Consider the following 21,610-nt stretch of genomic DNA (forward strand, 5'->3'; position numbering starts at 1 on the left):
ACCCTCTCTGGCATACGTCCAGTGCAGTAATTTAGTAGAAGTAGTTCAGTCATTTATGTTTATGATCTTAACTGACAGCAATCATTTCACAGTAGAAATAGTACAAAAAGAACAAGATGTTACTGCTTAGGGTTTTGTTGTTGCTGTTATTTGTTTATTTTATTTTGTTTTGTTTTTTGTTGTGTCAGTTTTCTTCTCTCAGTTTGTGAAATAATGTGTCCATGCAAATGAAATTATGGCAGAAGTCTCTTTATCTGCTATGTATGTTATATAGTTAGATGACCAGTTGTGTTCTTTTGGACCACCGGATCTACAAAGTATTCAGAATCCCTCACCTGCAAATAATAAAAACATTATATTAAAGAGCAAAAGAAAGCAAAACAAATGATAAACAAACAACAACAAATGAGTTTGTTAAAGAAACTAGGGTTGCCAGATAGGTATGTAAGTAGACAGGTGGACCATCCTGGGTACACCTACTGTACATTTTCTCAGCTAGTACTGAAGTACTAAAAACTACATTCTGATGAATTTGTACTGTTCTCATTGTATTACAATTCTATAGGTAATGCAGTAGGTTTTTGGCCTGATTTACTTTTTGACTTTTTTTCTCCCTTGTTGGTAGACTGCTTTTACAATCTAATTGTGTGTGCATGGCTTTGGAATTTTGTTTTCTACGTTTGCCTGGTTTTAGGTCACTCCATCCACCTCTGGTAACGTAATGACTTGGACGAGGCTTTTAAAAGCTGTTTTTCTTCCTAAAATCCTTCCTTTACCTTTCCCTTCTTTATCATCTCTGGCCAGATGTCTATGCAGCCCTTTATGACAGCATGTTAAAGCAGGTAAAATCCAACACTAGGCACGTGTGCATGTAAGCTAGTTCAGTGGGTTACATTTATTCAAGTGCACTAACAATAAACAAATCAGTGCAAGTCTAGAAAACATCTTCAGTTCCTGATTCTCTCTACACCTGGCAGTGACCACAGAGGAGGAAACATATGTTACTAGTAAATTCACTCTGCAGTTTCCTTAAGCATACAGATTAGATGTGCTTTTGTAATATTTATCATGCTTCCATTTTTGTCGAGAGCTTTTGTTTTCCTTTCTTATATCAGCAAAGAAACCAACAACGAATTATATTCATTTTTATAATTCTTACATAGCAAGGTTTATTTGAATTAGTAATACAAATCTGACAGGCTATGCTTTATTATATAGTTTATACCAACAATATTTTACATATACAAAAGCAGCACTGATCTCCATCCACACATATGAACTGTACAACAGATTTTCTATTGGCAAAACTAAAACACTTTGTAGATCAGCAGTGTCCAGCAGAACTGGTTTAATTTTCTACAGTATACTTTGTAGCTGTTGAGAGGGTGTCAGCTTCCTTGGCCTTCAGAGAAGGGCTTTCTTTAAATAAATAATTGCCTGTTATTTAGAGTAAATTAGAGTAAATGAGTTGCTACAACATCTAAAAAAAATAGTGCATTCACACACTGTTGTTTCTTTGCTGTGGAAGAAAATGCTCATACTTTCTTTGCTCATCAGAACTTTCTTTGCTCATCAGAAATGATCTTGTATACCTATTATGAATAGTCACCTGTGTAATTAAAAGAAGCAAAAAGCAAATAGCAATAGAACATTTGTTTCCAAAAAAATCCAGTGCTGAATTGATCATTCAGAGGAAGAGCTGGTAATTATTACCATTAAATTTGTCCTGAAGTTTCTTTAAATATAGACAATAGATGTGCTTCAGTAACATTCATCCCACCTCCATTTCTGTGGAAATCTTATTGTTCTTCTTTCTGCCAGCATTGAAGAGACTGACAAGGACCACTGTTGATTTGAATAGTTCTCATGTTGAAATAACAATTGATCATTTCATTCTGGGCTTCAGACAAAAAAAGGAAAACAAAACAAGTGAAATGTTTGAAGTTTATTTTAAATAGTGATATGCACAAATATGACACACTATACTACAAAAATATACCAAAAATATTTACATATACAAAAGCAGCACTGAAAAAGACTGTTCGTGTTTTTCTCCAGTAATCCAGAGACATTATTGAGAGATTATACAGATTATATATACATCCAGACATCTTCATGAAACATTATCATGTCTCTATTGATGCCTTACATCTGAACTGTACAATATAACAGATTTTCTATCTACAAAATTAAAGCACAGTTTTCAGATTTGCAGCATCCAACTACAGAGTTTATCTCAATTTCCACAGTATATTTGGAAGCAGATCAGATGGCGTTCATTAAAACCTTGTCTCTGTTGCCTTGGCCTGCAAAGAAGGACATTTTCTTTAATGAAAGGTTAGAGTAGAGTTTAGGTTAGAGTAAATGAGTTGTTTATTTATTTATTTCCATTCAATTCATTCATTCAATTCAGCAGAAATGTTCTTGTAAATCTGTTATGGGTAGTCACCTATGTAATTAAAAGAAGCAAATAGAACATTTGTTTCCAAAAATTCAAGTATTGAATTGGTCATTCAGAGGAAGAGCTGGCAATTATTAACATTAAATTTGCCTGGCAGTGTCTTAAAATATAGACAATAGATGTGCTTCAGTAATATTCTCACACCTCCATTTCTGTGGAGATCTTATTGTTCTTCTTTCTGCCAGCAATGAAGAGACTGACAAGGACCACTGTTGATTTGAATAGTTCTCATGTTGAAATAACAACTGATCACTTTGTTTAAATAGGAAAACAAAATGTGAAATGTTTGAAGTTTATTTTAAATAGCAGTGATATGCAGAAATAGGACACACTATACTTCAAAATATACATATACAAAGGCAGCACTGAAAAAGGCTGTTCCTTTTTATCTCCATGAATCCAGAGACATTCTTGAGAGATTATATAGATTATATATATATATGCAGAGATTTTACAGATTATATATATATGTGTGTGTGTGTGTGTGTGTGTGTGTGTGTGTGTGTGTGTGTGTGTGTGTGTGTGTGTGCAGAGATAATACAGTAATACTCTCATACATCTTCTTGAAAATTTTCCATGTTTCCACTGATGCTTTACATCTGAACTGTACAATATAACAGATTTTCTATCTACAAAATTAAAACACAGTTTTCAGATTTGCAGCATCCAACTACAGACTTTGTCTCAGTTTGCGCAGAATATTTCAAAGCAGATGAGATGGTCTTCATGAAAACTTTGTCTCTGATCCCTTGGCCTGCTAAGAAGGGCATTTTCTTGAGTACTTGGGTGTGGTATTAATCAATTTCTTAAATTCCTACAGAATTTACAAAAAAATGATGTTTACTTGCTGTTTTTTTTTCTCTGCTACACAAGTTGTTTCTGTTATTCAGTTAATCATAGACATTGTTGAAAACCTGTGATAGTGAATTATTTAATAATATAAAGAAAAAGGGATTTTTCCCACAAGTCCAGTATTAAATTGCACTTCAGTGCATAGGTTTTATTAAGCCACAATGTAAACCTCAACATCAGCACAGATTAACTCCTATTCCCTTTGTTTTCCTTTTGGTGGAAGAAGTAATATAAATGTTTGGTCACCAGAACATGGTTCAAGATTGAACCCTTCTTTGGTTATCCATGTAAGGTTCAAAGGTAAACCACATATTAAATCCTCTTAACTCCTTTTAATTGCCACTAGTCTTGTTCCATGCAGTATTGGTAAAATTACAATCTACATCTTAGAAAGTAAAATTATTTTAAGGCACCTTAAAGTGGTACACTGTTTATAGGCTCTGTCTGAGCTTGCACCCATGAAATTCATCCATCTGAACACAAGAGGACAATATTTCTGTTTTATTGAGAAACAATTTCTATAGGCAGTAACAGACATATCCTGTAGAATTTTAGAAATTTGTTCTGTAGAATCTTATAAATGAGAACTTACAGTCTCTTGTGTTTGCCTTCTGAGGACTCTGTGCACTGAGAGCATCTCCTTGTATTTTGCAGATTCCTTAATGATTTACTAGAATGTGCAGGGATGGCATCAAAAACAGGAATGTTAGTCATACTTCCTTGTATGGAAGAATCTACATCTAGGTGGTTACTATTTCTCCTCATCAAAGACAAACATTCATCATTCTTTTGTCTCATCCGTAATATTGATATCCTAAACGCTGAACTTCCTACCAGTTGATACACCTGGAAGATTCCTTGAAAATGTGTTTATTTCTTAACATTGGAGAGTTAACTTGGAGAGTTTATAGTACTGAGTTCAGAAAAGGCAGATAAGGACAAACTTGACTAACACCATTCTGATTTGAACAGTGAATGTTTCATGGCACCCTCTCTGGCATACGTCCAGTGCAGTAATTTAGTAGAAGTAGTTCAGTCATTTATGTTTATGATCTTAACTGACAGCAATCATTTCACAGTAGAAATAGTACAAAAAGAACAAGATGTTACTGCTTAGGGTTTTGTTGTTGCTGTTATTTGTTTATTTTATTTTGTTTTGTTTTTTGTTGTGTCAGTTTTCTTCTCTCAGTTTGTGAAATAATGTGTCCATGCAAATGAAATTATGGCAGAAGTCTCTTTATCTGCTATGTATGTTATATGGTTAGATGACCAGTTGTGTTCTTTTGGACCACCGGATCTACAAAGTATTCAGAATCCCTCACCTGCAAATAATAAAAACATTATATTAAAGAGCAAAAGAAAGCAAAACAAATGATAAACAAACAACAACAAATGAGTTTGTTAAAGAAACTAGGGCTGCCAGGTAGGAATGTAAGTAGACCATCCTGGGTACACCTACTGTACATTTTCTCAGCTAGTACTGAAGTACTAAAAACTACATTCTGATGAATTTGTACTGTTCTCATTGTATTACAATTCTATAGGTAATGCAGTAGGTTTTTGGCCTGATTTACTTTTTGACTTTTTTTCTCCCTTGTTGGTAGACTGCTTTTACAATCTAATTGTGTGTGCATGGCTTTGGAATTTTGTTTTCTACGTTTGCCTGGTTTTAGGTCACTCCATCCACCTCTGGTAACGTAATGACTTGGACGAGGCTTTTAAAAGCTGTTTTTCTTCCTAAAATCCTTCCTTTACCTTTCCCTTCTTTATCATCTCTGGCCAGATGTCTATGCAGCCCTTTATGACAGCATGTTAAAGCAGGTAAAATCCAACACTAGGCACGTGTGCATGTAAGCTAGTTCAGTGGGTTACATTTATTCAAGTGCACTAACAATAAACAAATCAGTGCAAGTCTAGAAAACATCTTCAGTTCCTGATTCTCTCTACACCTGGCAGTGACCACAGAGGAGGAAACATATGTTACTAGTAAATTCACTCTGCAGTTTCCTTAAGCATACAGATTAGATGTGCTTTTGTAATATTTATCATGCTTCCATTTTTGTCGAGAGCTTTTGTTTTCCTTTCTTATATCAGCAAAGAAACCAACAACGAATTATATTCATTTTTATAATTCTTACATAGCAAGGTTTATTTGAATTAGTAATACAAATCTGACAGGCTATGCTTTATTATATAGTTTATACCAACAATATTTTACATATACAAAAGCAGCACTGATCTCCATCCACACATATGAACTGTACAACAGATTTTCTATTGGCAAAACTAAAACACTTTGTAGATCAGCAGTGTCCAGCAGAACTGGTTTAATTTTCTACAGTATACTTTGTAGCTGTTGAGAGGGTGTCAGCTTCCTTGGCCTTCAGAGAAGGGCTTTCTTTAAATAAATAATTGCCTGTTATTTAGAGTAAATTAGAGTAAATGAGTTGCTACAACATCTAAAAAAAATAGTGCATTCACACACTGTTGTTTCTTTGCTGTGGAAGAAAATGCTCATACTTTCTTTGCTCATCAGAACTTTCTTTGCTCATCAGAAATGATCTTGTATACCTATTATGAATAGTCGCCTGTGTATTTAAAAGAAGCAAAAAGCAAATAGCAATAGAACATTTGTTTCCAAAAAAATCCAGTGCTGAATTGATCATTCAGAGGAAGAGCTGGTAATTATTACCATTAAATTTGTCCTGAAGTTTCTTTAAATATAGACAATAGATGTGCTTCAGTAACATTCATCCCACCTCCATTTCTGTGGAAATCTTATTGTTCTTCTTTCTGCCAGCATTGAAGAGACTGACAAGGACCACTGTTGATTTGAATAGTTCTCATGTTGAAATAACAATTGATCATTTCATTCTGGGCTTCAGACAAAAAAAGGAAAACAAAACAAGTGAAATGTTTGAAGTTTATTTTAAATAGTGATATGCACAAATATGACACACTATACTACAAAAATATACCAAAAATATTTACATATACAAAAGCAGCACTGAAAAAGACTGTTCGTGTTTTTCTCCAGTAATCCAGAGACATTATTGAGAGATTATACAGATTATATATACATCCAGACATCTTCATGAAACATTATCATGTCTCTATTGATGCCTTACATCTGAACTGTACAATATAACAGATTTTCTATCTACAAAATTAAAGCACAGTTTTCAGATTTGCAGCATCCAACTACAGTTTATCTCAATTTCCACAGTATATTTGGAAGCAGATCAGATGGCGTTCATTAAAACCTTGTCTCTGTTGCCTTGACCTGCAAAGAAGGACATTTTCTTGAGTACTTGGGTGAGGTATTAATTAATTTCTTAAATTCCTAAAGAATTTACAAATATTGATGTTTACTCACTGTTTTTTCTTTGCTGCACAAGCCATTTCCATTAGTCAACTCATCATAGACATTCTTGAAAACCTGCAATAATCGATTATTTTATTATATGAAGCAAAAGGATTTTCCCCACAAGTCCAGTATTAAATCATACTTCACTGTATAGGTTTTATCAGGGTGTGGTATCAATTAAATGTTAAATAGACCATCATAGAGAGTGGTAGTAACAGAAAACCCTTTGCAGTGCTGAAGCTTGCTCACCTTTTCACTCACACTCAGGGGTGGATTGATCTGAAGGATGTGTAGCATTGCATCGTGGAGGGTCAGAAAGAAGATCGACGTCTTAATCTCGTCATCAAAAAACTCACAGCTCTTCAGTTTCTCAAATACGTATGCTGCAACCAAGAATTCAAAGGTTTTGCATAGATAAGAATGATTTACTGTTTTATTGCATTGGCAACATGACTACTGCAAGACTGTGGCATCATATAATTTGGATGTAGTGATAAGGGAACGGTTTAACTTACGGTCACAAGCCACAATGTAAACCTCAACATCAACACGGATGAACTCCTTCAAGGCCTGTAAAATTTATTACAAAATATTATACCATTTAGAAAATATAGAAAACTATTTTTTCCCCTATGCCATAATTTTTTCACTGCTGATAAAAAGTTATAAAGGAAACATTACAGTATCAAATATGCAGCTTGCGCTGTATCCTCTATAACTTCATACACACAATTATTTTTGATTCACCATTTTTGTAGTAATCATTAAGTGAGCAAACAACTACAATACCATTTTGAGGCCATTGAGCGCTGTGATATCGATGAAGGAGACAGCAGAGAAATCCAGGACCAAACTGTGAATGTCCACTGGAGGTACTGAGATGTTTGCAGGAAGTTCAGCTCTCCAGTTCACCTGAACAGGAAGGTCGGAGAAGTCTGTAGGCAGGTCCAAGTCCTCTATGCTGCTCTCATCCTCGGAGTCTTCAGCAGACAAAGAGCCCATCACCTGTAGGCCTTTCTGTGGATCCAGAGTATTGATAGTCAAAGGAGCCTAACAAGTTTACAAGTAAGATCCTGGAATTGCCAACTGGAATATTAACCTCCCATAAGGCCAAATTCCAGACTTAATACAGAAAGTAGAACTGAAAAATGGTTATGAGCCTCTTACCTACTGACCTATAAGGCCATTTGATAATGGTGGCCACATTATTGGTGCACATTACTGGTGTACATTATCGCACAATAAATTAGAAAATCCAGAAACATAGAGCACTACCATTACTCTTTGCTGGACTTACAGACATGAGTGTTAGTTCCCCTTTCTTTAAGAGTTTCCTGATTTTCCTCAGGGCTTTATTTCTCTTCCTCAGTACTCTCAGTGGATTGAAGCCCACCTATAACACATAAAAACTAACTGTATATTAAATGAATAGACAAATGTACAAGACATGATAATACAACTTCATTATGATAAAATAGTGTATGCTAACCATTACTCTATAGGAAACTATATGAAACTAATGGTGTCTGGTTCCATGTCTAATTATGTTTGTCATTTCCATAATAGATGGACATTCATCATAAGAGGCAGGGGAGAACAGAGAAGTGAAAATCTGAATCTGAAATTTGAATGGATGTAACTACTTTGGCTGTATACAAAGGTAATGCAGAGTGAGCTGACCTGGCTGAAGAGTTTAACTGAGGGCAAGAACAAGCTTTCATTACTAAGCATTTTCAATACTTACAGCATCAATCAGCTTGCCTCTTAAGAAATCAATATTTGCAAAGAAGATCGGTGAAGGGATTCTAAAAATCTTCACACCCTCTGGTTCATATATCTGTGGAAAGTATAGAAGGAGAAAGAAAAATGTTTTTTTTCTATGAAGAAAAAGTTGTCTTGTTCAGTTCGGTTAGCAGTTTCATCTCATATGTATGCACTGACACACACATTAGCACCAATAAAGTGTAATCATCAGCACTGCAGACGTAAGCCAGTTCATTATTGCTGCTTTTGCTTTTGCCTTAATAGCATATTTTTGCCCACTGACATATGAGGTGATAGCAGGTTAAGAAGAGTCATCAATGTTTTCTGGCATTGAGAAGAGGATCATGGACCACTGGTAGGTACAGAGGGGTAGTTGTGACTATAGGTCACTCACACTGGTATAGTCCTTGCGGTCCCTGTAAATATCCGTTCCAGCGATGTTTGCCAGGACACAGCAGCGTGGGCTGGAGGGTGATCAAATATATAATTATATTAGTGACTAAACCAACAACCTATATGCTTATATTTCTTACTTATACTTTTCAACTTTAAAGTATTTAAACTTTAAGTCAGCAAAAAAATTATTTTGTTAAAACCTAATTGGTACTTGTTACAGGTAGAAGAAGGACAGTCTTTTCATCAAATCATTGTGTTCAGTCTACCGGTCAGTTAGCCACATTTGTCTGTACTTACCACTGAGTCCTAAAGACCACAGCAATCAGTTCTGCTCCAAGTCCTACAGCTAGGCCAAGATCCAGGCCCAGCAAAATGGAGGCCACACAGGTCACTATCCAGACAACCTGCAGGAAGGGAATGAGCAGACATTTAGCCATTACATGGGTGCTGACCAAAGCCATTACAAAACGCAACATTACATAGGTCCTGGCCAGAGAAATAAAACATGAAGTGCTCTTACACAGTCAGGCCGATCCTTCTTCCACAGAGAAGGAACGTGACACACCTGCATCAGCATCCCCTTCAGATTCACTATCACTACGGCCCCCAGCACTGACTGCAAATACAGCATAGCACACAAGTATGGATAGAGCATAACTCAGCAAAACTCAGTATTACCTAAAGCTCAGCCACTACTGATCCCAGACTGTTCTTCTGGTTTTGCACACTGTAAGAGGAGGTGCACTGAGTACACAAGAAGCTTTGGGTTGTTTATCTGTGCATGGGGTGCTTATGTGTATGACACCAAAGTCTGGCAAGTCTGATCCTTACCTTTGGTAATGGCTCTAGCAAGAATCCTAATGCCAGGATTACTACAAGGACAATCATGGCAGAGAGAACACCAGCAACCTGGAAAATTACAGAAGCTTTGTTTTCTTTTTTGTGGAAGAGGTGGTAAAATTGGTTAACCGCAATAGGGTTCAATAGAAGGCCACATACTAAATCCTCTGAAATTGATTAACCCCTTTTAAATGCCACCAGTCTCATGTCATACATCACTAATAAAATTACAATTTACAACTTAGAAAGTAAACTGAAATTTTTTAAAGGCACCTTAATGTGGGTCATTGTGTTTTGTTTATAGGCTCTTTCTGAGCTTGCACCCATGAAATTCATCCACCTGAACACTAGAGGACAGTATTTCTGTGTTATTGAAAAAGGACTGGCAGAGGCAGTAACTGAAACATTTATCCAAAGCAACTTACAGTTATGATTGATTACAACTTGAGGGTTAAGGGCCTCACTCAGGGGCCCAACAGTGGAAACCTGGCCATAGTGGGCTTGAACCAGCAGCCTTCTGCTCAAAAGTCAAGTACCGTAACCACTGAGCTACCACTGCCTTAGATGTGTTTGTATGGTGTATGTGAAATTCCTCTATTTAAAAATGTTGTTGTCTCATACTGATCATAAGAAGCACTAGAGCTACTATAGGTAGGATGACCTTTATAAAGCGCTGTACCTGTGTTTTCCCCCCTGTGCTCTCTTGCACTGAGCTCCTGGAAAGAGCTGTACTGGCTGCCAGAGATCTAAAAGCTCCACCAAAGATGTTACTTGCCCCAAAAGCAATAAGCTCCTGTGGAGACATTATGACAAATAAATTAATGTGGAGACTCATTATCTTTGCATTACATTTAATTTGTATTTCTACTTAAACACGTGCATTACTTTATCACAACAATTTTATTCAATGTAAAAATGTAACTAAATTGAAATTTTAATTTGGATTTTCATATTTTAATATTGGTAAATTGTTCAAAACAAAAAGGATGAGGAATATTAGGTTGTAGGGGATAAACTGGAAAGAAGTATCTGTGGAGAATACTGAGGTAGGCCATAGGTTGCTAGCCATGCACAGTAGGAATTTACAGCTTAATGGTGCATGGCACAGAGTTACTGTATGTGATGATGGCACTGACCTGATTTCCGTCAATAACATAGTCATGTTTGATGGAGTAGACTTTTGCTACGGCGAAAGCTACTGCGAAGCCCACTATGGCCATAGGGAAAGCGTCCACTGAGGTCTCCCGAAATACCTGAAGATCAGGGGCCATGGGGGCCTCAAATCTATCAAAGGGAGAGCATATTACGTTTTTATTATATGAAGTTACTGATACGTTATTCAACACACAGATAATTGTGATATTTTAGCGTTTTGTTGCTTACTGATCTGGTATTCTTCCCACAACATCCACGCCATAATATTCTTTGAAACTGAAGGCATAGGAGACGCCGCATGCTATGACAGTCTGTAAAATAGTGACACTGTGGTAGCTGCTTCTCCAGTTTCATTGGTTACAATATGATATGTGTAATGATGAAAATTTAAATAATACATTTAAATAATCAGAACTGCATCATTTGTAAACCAACAACCCAATCTTTTATGTTATCATTTGTAAATAAATAACATTGATATTAGCCTGCTTTCAGGGGTACTGATCGACTAGCCACACTCACCATAATGACCTCTATTGGGATAGGCACAGGAAGCTTGGACTTGAATCTTTCATTGAGCTCCTTCACAGTTAACACTACAACCATCACCACAATGGATGTGACTAGGTCATGAAGATTTGTGGAAGTGATCTGGCCAAAGACCCCCTCCAGAATCTACAGTTAAAAACAATAATGAAAGCATGGTATGAGCACCGTGTTTTAATACTGAGATAAGCTATCTATGATGTGTATGATTGTGTATGTGTGTGTGTGTGTGTGTGTGTGTGTGTGTGTGCATGTGCGTGCATGCGTGTGTGCGTGTGTGTGCAAATGTGAGAAACTGGGAGAAAAGGGGGTAGCCCCAAGTATGTTAAAGTTCAATAAAGGTCTCAAAGCTAGATAGCGTACTTTCAAGTATGGTCAGTTAATGTGCTTTAAAATATGGTCCATAAAGATACATTTTGGCAGCTGAGCTGTGAGCTCTGCAGTTTGTATGAGTAACTCAGAGCCTTTTAATATATGTAAACTTACATATATTACGGAGAGTGGTCCACTGAAGCCTTGTACGTGAAGCCCAAAAATGAACTTGAGCTGTGACACCAGGATGTGTGCTGCAGCAGCTGTGGTGAACCCAGATATCAGAGTATCTGACAGGTAAATGACTATGAAGCCCACCTGCAGCAATCCCATGGCCAGCTGAGTAAAAGAACAGAATTACATTAGGAGGGCGAAACTGCCTTTTATATCCACAACCTGGAACCGAGTCTTGACATGATTGATGCAAATTTTGAATGGATGTGATTTGTGATTTGAATGGTTGTGTTTGCTAGGTCAGTCAACACTCACTTTGCAATGAGCAGTGTACCATAAACAATTGCATCACAGAGGGAGAAACAGTGCTCTAAGGTTATGGCGAGCAGAGATCTGGGTGTACCTGGAAAATGCCAATGAGGAAAGTTAATGAGGCAGCCACTATGGCTCTCTGCTCGTTCATTGTTAGCCCCTCAAAGGCTGTGATGTTGGCTGGAGGACCATTCTCAGGAACCATTCTGTTCACCACAACCCCTATCATCAGACTCAAGACAGGGAATGCTCCTGGAATGGAAATGCACAGTAGACTGCAGTGGTTAGCCACATAGACACCACAACCCCATGTAATCCCCTATTCAATGTGCTTAGGTTAAAAGACTTTCTCCTCACTCCATATGTAGACAATTAATCAGGACATGATTAGCTGCCAAATTTTCTTTCTTTAGTTTTGGACTGGACCTGTGAGGCTAATGTCCACTAATTAGCACCTTGCAAACTGCATAGTGAATTCATCAAAAACTTGTCCAAAACACCCTTTTTTGGGGAATAATCTCAAATAGCCTTGTTTATATGGTTTCTAACACTTTCTGACTTACTGTTGTCTATGTAAATGGACAAAAGGGTATTGCATAGCTAAAATCAGTAGGTTAGTAAAAGACATCTTGAAGCTGAAACTTTGTCTGTATATTTGTCTACTGTTGTAGTTTCTCTGGGCTTTTATCTGTTTGTACATTCACTGCAGACACAGTAGCCCACTGGCAACTATCGCACCATTCAGTGGACCAGTGCTTCAGTGACATACATCCTAAGCATTCCGAGTCACTGCACTTTAGGCCATATGTATCCCTTTTATTTTCATATCCATATTACTTAAAACAGTGCCTCGGACTCACCCACTGAAATATGTCGAGAAGTCCCCAAGAAAAAGTAGATGATCACTGGGAAAAAAGCAGCATATAACCCATACCAAGCAGGGAGAGATGCCAGCAAACTATATGCTAACCCTAAAAAACAACAAAACAAGTTTAAAAGTCATTTTTTATTTAACACAATCGTAACATGAATTCTACAACTATCTGATTATCTCCTGTTGTAAATTTAAATTAGTTGTAATGTGTGCCAAAAGACTTACAAACTAATAACAAAGACTTATAAACTAATAACAAAGACTTATAAACTAATATCAAGTCAATAATTCTAGTTCATAAAGATATATTCTTTCTCTTTATAATGTAATATTTACATTATAATTCTAATTAATAACTTACACTTTAGGCACAAATCTTTCTTTCAACATTAGATTCTAACAAAAGTATCTAAACATTTTAGCAATGATGGTTTTTAGTCCTATAGCATCAGCTAGTATTTAAATAATGTAATGTCTGATATGCCTTCAACAAAATAACAATATCTTTAGGAGCTAAGCTTTGTAGGATGTAAAGGATCTTTGTAGTTTACCTTGCAAAACAGCCACCAGTCCAGTGCTGACCCCAGATACTACATCACCCAGCAGCCACTCTTTGAGTCTGTAGATTTTCATCCAGGCAATGATGGGCAGCAAAGACAGCAGGGCATTCCTTACCCGTTTACCATCACATCTGTGTTATTATGCACACATGGAGAGTATATCAGGATTACACACCTTTAGCTTTTTTTCCTACCTAGTAATCACATAACTGTTAATTGCTGATTTAACACATGATCAGACTAAACAGAAGTCTTTCTAATGGGACATGTTATGACTGACTTTTTAAAAGAGACAACTTCTCAAAACTTTGACTTCCTTTCTTTATCATTATCCTTGTGTACTATTTGAAGAGCAAAATAAATGTTTCAGACTTACGTTAAGTATTGCTTAATATGGTCCAGCATGGTCTTGTGCTGCCGGTGGACCTTCTCATGCTCCTTTATAAAAGCATCCTCTGTGTAGAGGGGTCTGGTCACTACATACCGATTTACTGATGTCCGCATCATTGTGACTCCTCTTTCGGAAGTGTTGTCAATAAAAAGTTTCTAGAATTCTGGGTGAGGACAGAACTCTTGTTACAAGAAAAGTTGTAGAAACCAATTGCTGAAGGAGCCTCTGCTGAAGGAATTTGATGTTATCTGTACTGACATGCCAGTATATTTAATTCAACTTTAAATCTTATTATAGACCACATCAATAAGCAAAAACACAGGATTTTCTGTATAAACATTGTTCCCCCTAAACTACAGTTTAATAGTTGATAGATTCTATTTGTATGCTCTTTATACTTCTGAGGTAATTGGCTCTAAATCTCAGGCTGCCTCATGCTTCATGAGCATGCTTCAAAATCAGTACAGGTTTACCCTTTAATCCCAGAATTCTTTGAACATTGTGTTATGAACAAGACAAATCATGAACTGGCAGACAAGAAAGGTGTAGCCCTGCTCTGGTGCAGATTAACCTTATTAGGTATTTTCTGTCTTAAATTAAATCCGTCCAGCAGCAAGCGGTGGAGGAAAGGAAAAAGCATGTTCGCTTGACCACATCAACCACATAAAAAAGTGAATACACAATATGCATATGAATTTGTTAATTACATCAATTAAATAAATGTTAAAAATAACAGAGTTTAACAATCTATTATAGTATAACAGGACTATGACAGTGACTAGCAAAGATATAATATTCAGACTTTACCTCAAATACTTTTAGTCCTTGTTGTGTACTATTGTCTCTGGTATCTCATAACTCTGGTGTCTCCTCTTCTTTACAGATCAGTTCTGAAAGGAAGCTTTGAGTTCATGTGCAATTCTCCCCAATATTTCCATTCATAAATAGCCATTTTCTGTAATCATTAACAGCAGACATAATACCTCCTTTATGGGTTTCATCTCCTTGACCATTGTTCTTCTTGATAAAATCCTGATTACATACACTTAATGACTTGTTGTCTGCCATAGAGACCATTCACACTCTATGTTTCAAAGCATATTATGTCACACTGTTGGTTGATTGAGTGCTCTCTTCAGTCATCCAACCATTTACATTTTGTATTGTTCAGTTCCCAAAAGACCTGTTAATCTGCCTGGTTTAGATGTATTGAGAACTGCAAAAAAAATGATTCACACTCATTATAGGGTGACTGGATTATCTGATTAAATTATCATTGGCACAAAGAGTTAGGTTTTTTTGTCCTTAATAAATGATGTGTACAACGAATCACCATGGCCCATGTCAGTGCCACAACAAATCATACACTGTGCCTAATTTCTTTATTGAGTTCATGACTGTTAGCCCACATCAAGCCTAGTCCACATGCAAGAGGCAAAATGTATAATCTAATTCTGATTTATAGGCAGTGTTCCTCAGCAGTCTTCCCCCAGCAGTTAGTTTTCCATACACAATTCTTCTATCAACCTGTTAAATACTATTGCAATGTTGCATTTTTCTTTTCTATCATTTATTTTTATAATAGCCTCTCTACATGAGTAGATACATGTAGATACAACCACACATACATACAGGCCTTCAGGACTAAGAAATAGCAACCTATTATTAAACTGAATAGCAATTTATTAGTAGTAAAGACAGTGAACAGGAGTTCATATAATACAGTGAGAGTGAATAAATATACAATATCAATATACTTAAATAAATAGGCCAAACAGTTTCAGAATAAATACTTTCTTTCAGTTCTTATCTAAGGTCATATCTAATTTTAGTCTTAACAAAATTATATTACTATGTTTTACCAACTCCAAAGGAAAAAAATCCTAAAACTCATAAAGAATTGTTTGTGTGTTGCATAATCATAATGCATATCCCAAAACGCCTTTCTAGAGATTAGAGATAATCAGTTCAGATCAGGAGGTCCAAAAGAGACAGACACGACGCAATTACAAAGCTTAATGATTTTATCAATAATTGGGGCAATAATCATTCTGAGGACAGAGCTGTCTATGTAATCATTTCACAGAGACACACCCTTATTCTGCTAACATCATTTACACCACTCGCTCTCAACATCAGGACACCCTAATGCAATTATAATTGCTGGACTAGTCATAGAAAAGGTAAATCTGTACAGTGGCTATTTGACTAGGGCAGACTCTGGGATTTTAATTATTGGTACTATTTGTTTAGATTGTGTTTATGAATATATAAATTTGTTTTGTTTCAAAGGAACACACCCAGGTAGATGCAAACTACCTGAATAATAGATATGAAAGAACAGATTTACCATGACTTACCTCTCAACTAGTGTCAGGCAGTGAAGTTGGACTGGGTGCAGGTAAAATTTTTAGGAGGATAAGCGAGGTGTGTGTTTGTGTGTGTGTGTGTGTGTGTGTGTGTGTGTGCGTGTGTGTGTGTGTGTGTGTGTGTGCGTGCGTGCGCATGCGCGTGTATGTTTGCTTGGGTGATTAATGCCTTTTGCTACTGTTACTAAAAGTGACGAGAGAAAGGCACACAACAGACCCTCAGAGTAACCAACAGAAGAATGTCAATGGAACACAAGTGCTTTATTGTAGCATAATATGGCCCTGTTTGTTCAAACATTGAAACTACTGCATCTATTCTATCTAACCAGAAACTACCAGAGCACTGCACAGACCTTGAGAGTCTTAAAGAGAATACAATGGCTAACATTTTTGTGCATTTTAATCCCAATTGAACATTCATTTCTTTATTGTTGACAGTAAAGAGATGGTATTTTTGCTTTTTTGTGCCTTCACTATCTATGTAAAAATGCTTCATCCTGAAATATTTATCAATCAGTTGTACATGGTCTCCAAAAATGCTAAATGCTGGTAGTACATATAAATTTGAAGGTCTTGAATCTAATCTGAATACAGTTCTATGTCCTACTTAACTTGGCTATGACATATACTCACCAAGCAAAACAGACCAATGACAACCACACTTTACATCTTCACATCTTTATTACCAAATTTAACCTCATGCTTCTCAAAATTTCATTAAACATGAAAAATTTTGAATTCACTGCTATTGCCATACTCTCACATATGTCATATGTACTCTTAAATGTTATGCAAGTGCAAAAGCTCAGTACCCATTCTGACATTATTTAGGGCATTTTATTAAGCAATTTAAAAATGGCAGCATTGTGTGATAACACACAGTGGCAAACATTTATAAAGGACAAGAATTGCTCTTTTCTGTGTAACTACCATGCAAAAAGTCCATCATCTAGTCACCACATCTGTCTCTGGGTTCACTAAAGGCCCACGCTGGGAGCAGGTGGCAGGGGAGGAAACCAAGTTCTTATATCCAAACCCTCTTTGGTATGGTAAACTCACATACTACAAGGCATCTTCAGTTTTATGTTTGGCTGCTTTTGATGTATATGCTACACATCCAACAAAGATTGGAATGCTCGATAAAAGGTGAGAATAGCATTGATAGCAAAATGTTATCTAGTGCAATCTATTATCTAGTGATTAGCATATAAATCTGTGCTTATTGTTGTTTGTTAATTGAAGAAGCTTCCAGGACTGTAGAAAGCAGTCAGACGATTGCATCTGTCTTGCCTGTGGGTCCAACAGTGAAAGTGATTGGTTCAGACTTAGTTTGAAAGTCCATGAATACCCTATAAATAAAGCAGAGAGATTTGACATTGAATAATATATTACCAAAAACAAAAATCATGGAGCTCACCGAGTGTTGGTTGTCATAGGTCTCAATCTGACGTTCATCTGTAGGGAAAGGAGGCAGATCTTTTCCATCCTGCATTTGTGAAATCTTGAAACAGGTATTGTATGTTGCCAAGGTACATTTGAAAGTATTGGAATCAACATGTGTCAAAAAGTCCATTTCTTATTTATGTCATTCAGCAAAGCAGCATGGTTTAGAAGCATCCTTCATACACTGTATAAAAGTGGGCTTTAAGCGGTAATAATGTCTCAGTGATCGATGAAAGCATTACATTAAGTATGTTATGTTGTGTAGGATTTGCACCTAAAATATCTCACTGCTTACAAGTTCATTTTGCCTGTTAAATGAGCTAAACGAAAAAAAATAAAAAGTCTATAGTGATTAGTAATAAATGCTTATTGTGCACTTTGACCATCGTGTATGTTGCAACGGTAAAGCTCACCTGCAGTCAAGCTAATATAGTCCTTAGTCTAAATACATCCTACCTTGCCTAGCATGGTAAGTTCCCACTGGAGGCTTTCAGCTTGATGAAGAGGATGGCATCATGGGCAGAGAGGAAGAGCATGTTTCTGGTTATCACCTCATCAAAGAAGCTCATGGCCTCCATTCTCCCGACAGTCTCATCTGTAACGCTGGGAACTGTTCAAGTGCCTGCAACATGCCAGGATGAAGAATTTGTTGGGATACTGCTATTATGTTATAATGATAACAATATGTTATTTACCGGAAAGAAATAGTAACATTAATATTAGCATATTTATTAAACTATTAAATTAGCATGATTGGGAATCATTTCTAATATGCTGAATTGATCCTGTGTGAAGAATTTACTAAGATGTAAATATAAACGCTGTGTGAAGCCACGTAATTATTATCTTGATTGGTAAGTTTTACAACACATGCCATACCGTCACTGCAATACAAACGCTGACTCCAATGCCTATAAATTCCTTTATGACCTGTGAAGGTCAAAGACATAACAAATCACTGACTAATGGCAAACGAAAGGCATATCACTAAATACACAAAGTTCAAACTGAATGATACCTTTGTTATCTAAAAACACCGTAGACCAACGCAGTCTTTTACAGCCTTTTATCTGATCAATTTAAGGCTAAAATGGAGCAACAGCCACCTGTTACAAATTTACTTGACATTTCCAGAGTCACATTTTATACACTAGAATGTGAAAAGAATTAAAATGAAAATTGAGAATATTTCTCAAAAGAATTAAAATGAAAATTGAGAATATTTCTCAATGTGTCATATGAGTAGTATTGTGTTGTATATTCAAACAGGCATGTTGTGGATAATGTGCTATTTTGAGGGAAATTAAATGCCACACAGGATGTAAGACATGTTGCATATGTAATCTATTATAGCTTTCAGTAAAGACATTTTTAATTTTTAATTATTTTAGTTTGTTTTGTGTTGAGTACAAAATTATCATTTTCTCATGTACTTCTAGTCACATATAAAAACTACTATTGTTATAACATAATGCTGGTTAATGCTTAATTCATGTTGGCTGGGAGGATTGTTTTAGAACTGCACAATGCACAGGTAGTTCCAGTCAGGCCAAAAGTCAGCTGATAGCAACTTTATATCAAACTTTGCATGGAGATATCTATACGCTGTTCACAAAGTGAGGTTATTTAAGCAATCTATGTTGTATGTATTCCCATAATTTTGCGTTATTTAAAATAGTTAATTCTATTTGTTTATGGCTGATGAGTGACAAACCCTCATGTGCCATGTGCTCTGGGCTTTACATGTCAATTCAGCCAAAGCAGAATTAGAGAACAGCTCAAAATAGAATTAGAATGCACCAATTTAAGGGACTTTGCAGCCATCACATCCAGGAAGGAGACAGCAGAGAAGTCCATCACCAAGCTGTGGATGTTGACTCTGGGGACATTCACATTGACAGGCAGCATAAAGGTCCAGTCTACCTGTACCTCCACTTCTGTGTCTGGAGATGCTCCACCCTCTAGGTCCTGTTGGAATTCCCCCTCCACCAGCTCAGTGTCCTGCTCCCTCTCAAAGGCCTCATTGTCCACCCCCAAGAGCTCCACTGGCGCTAGACCATTCTGCAGCAGACATCAGTTACTTGTATCAAAGGTAAGATTACACTAGATTATGCTGTAGCAATGTCTACTTCCTATAAGCTTTGGACAGCATAGTACATTAACATCCTCACATCATTCTCATTCAATTTGTAAGCATTTATTGTGTTCTAAAAATTTTAAATTACACAAATGTGAAATAGAATTTTAATTAGCTTAAATAATGAAATGTAATACTATAGAGTCTTGTCTGGGGTTATTTTTATACCTGTGTGACCTTCAGCTTCCCCTTTTAATTAGTTCGTGGATCTTCTTTAATGCCTTGTTTCTTTTCTTAAACACCTGCACTGCATCAAATCTCACCTGTTATTTGTCCATTCATCAAAAAGTATTAAACTGGTATCAGATATTAAACAATAAAACTGTGAATCATAACCAGTATTATTAGTAGTACTTAGTGACGTGTTTCTTACTTATTCAGCTTTCCTTTATACTTATCTATATTAATTACTAGCAAAAATGTTCAATGATTGTAGAACACGTTCAGCTCACCGCATCTCTTAACTGCTCTTTGAAGTAATTAATGTTGGCAAAATATGTGGACGAGTTACATCTGAAAATGTTAATTCTGGGAATCTCATCAATCTAAGAGCAGAATATTCATTTGGAAAAGAAAAAAATCACAAAATCTTTTATGATGATGGCTTATTATATACAGTGACAAACCTTCAGAACAGCAGCATATTAAAAAAAATGACATTAAAAGAAGCATTTATGTAACTATTACAGTTAATATTTTCTTGTTTGTAGTCTTTCATATTCTTATAAATATCAGTGCCAAGTATATTGAACAAGAAGGGCTAAAAATACACTACAATTAGTTGAAAGCAGGAATTGTAAGGGTCCAAGCATTTTTACCAGAGTTATTGTTGACTCACTCCAGATTAATTAAATTATATATTCTGAAAATAATTTCCAAAAGTCAGCCTTATCAGACACTGGAAAATCCAGAATTGTGATTGGTTATTAGTGAATATGTCATAACAAGCAGGCAACCTTTCAGCAAAGGTCTAGGGCAGCCAATAAATGGTTTTAAACATGGCACAACATTGTAGAATGTAGCATTAGTAAACTAGCTAAACACATCAAAATGTGACTGTCACTTTAAGGTTCAATACATTAATCCACAGTCAGTCCATTCTTAGCACATTTTTAACCATAAACCCACAATACCTCTAAGGTTCTAACCATAAACCCACAATACCTCTAAGTTGGTTGGTTTGGCAAACAAAAAAGCCAATGTGATGTTCATAGCATATCCTTTTATTAGAACATAAATGTAAACACATCTGTTTTATTATATTTTGAGAGTAAATATATATTGAACCTTTTTATATATAATTTTGCTTATCTGATTTGCTATGCTTGGGCCTTTGTATACTGATAATTTATGTTAGATTTAGACTTAACCTTTAACGTAATTTAAATTATTTTTTATGGTTCCTTATCTCTAAATTCCCTTGCCATCCTGTAAATTCTTACACTTAACCTTCATATAATGTCACTGCATTACAAAATCTGAGATTTATCTGTAAGGCTATAATCAGCATATGATGGAAAATGAGGTTTCCGTTATCCCACATAATATCAGGTCAACACATTAATATCGCCACAAATTCAAAGCTAAAATGTTTTAACTTTCTTTGCCACATATAATACCAAGGTGTTTCAGGTTTTACATTTTTTTGCACATATCT

At 36.0% G+C, this 21,610-nt stretch overlaps 1 protein-coding gene and 1 pseudogene across 2 annotated transcripts in view; both read right to left on the bottom strand.

Annotated features, from left to right (window-relative positions):
* Nucleotides 1-4,621: 4,621 nt before the first annotated feature.
* Nucleotides 4,622-14,120, bottom strand: slc26a3.2 (solute carrier family 26 member 3, tandem duplicate 2). Its single transcript, XM_081723163.1, has 21 exons — nucleotides 13,990-14,120; nucleotides 13,605-13,744; nucleotides 13,040-13,150; nucleotides 12,271-12,431; nucleotides 11,868-12,032; nucleotides 11,358-11,510; nucleotides 11,064-11,146; nucleotides 10,817-10,964; nucleotides 10,360-10,473; nucleotides 9,672-9,749; nucleotides 9,361-9,456; nucleotides 9,138-9,244; nucleotides 8,839-8,908; nucleotides 8,425-8,517; nucleotides 7,978-8,073; nucleotides 7,470-7,697; nucleotides 7,196-7,250; nucleotides 6,930-7,063; nucleotides 6,686-6,752; nucleotides 4,971-5,000; nucleotides 4,622-4,635 (listed from the first exon to the last, which is right to left on the bottom strand). The coding sequence occupies exons 1-21, from the start codon at nucleotides 14,118-14,120 to the stop codon at nucleotides 4,622-4,624; spliced, it is 2,274 nt and encodes a 757-aa protein (XP_081579289.1).
* A 2,915-nt stretch (nucleotides 14,121-17,035) lies between these two features.
* The window catches only part of LOC113572507 (pendrin-like), a 17,845-nt pseudogene continuing 13,270 nt past the window's right edge, over nucleotides 17,036-21,610 (bottom strand). The window contains exons 13-20 of the transcript XR_014125982.1: nucleotides 20,653-20,713; nucleotides 20,406-20,497; nucleotides 20,122-20,216; nucleotides 19,617-19,877; nucleotides 18,701-18,746; nucleotides 18,285-18,420; nucleotides 17,791-17,893; nucleotides 17,036-17,663 (exon numbers count right to left, since the gene is read on the bottom strand). The product of XR_014125982.1 is annotated as a pendrin-like (transcript). The remainder of the gene's footprint in view (nucleotides 17,664-17,790; nucleotides 17,894-18,284; nucleotides 18,421-18,700; nucleotides 18,747-19,616; nucleotides 19,878-20,121; nucleotides 20,217-20,405; nucleotides 20,498-20,652; nucleotides 20,714-21,610) is intronic.

Source organism: Electrophorus electricus, chromosome 11, assembly GCF_041902795.1.
Source record: "Electrophorus electricus isolate QZ-2024a chromosome 11, ASM4190279v1, whole genome shotgun sequence".
In the NCBI taxonomy this organism is placed as follows: Eukaryota; Metazoa; Chordata; class Actinopteri; order Gymnotiformes; family Gymnotidae; genus Electrophorus; species Electrophorus electricus.

Bases quoted from the DNA above. Each gene is read 5' to 3' on its own strand.
- slc26a3.2 (XM_081723163.1), bottom strand. From the start codon at position 14,120: ATGATGCGGACATCAGTAAATCGGTATGTAGTGACCAGACCCCTCTAC. The intron at 10,965-11,063 runs GTAAGCAACAAA...TCCCTTTGATAG, and splicing joins GTGGGAAGAATACCAGATCA to ATTTGAGGCCCCCATGGCCC. The intron at 7,698-7,977 runs GTAAGTCCAGCA...CTGGATCCACAG, and splicing joins GGGAACTAACACTCATGTCT to AAAGGCCTACAGGTGATGGG.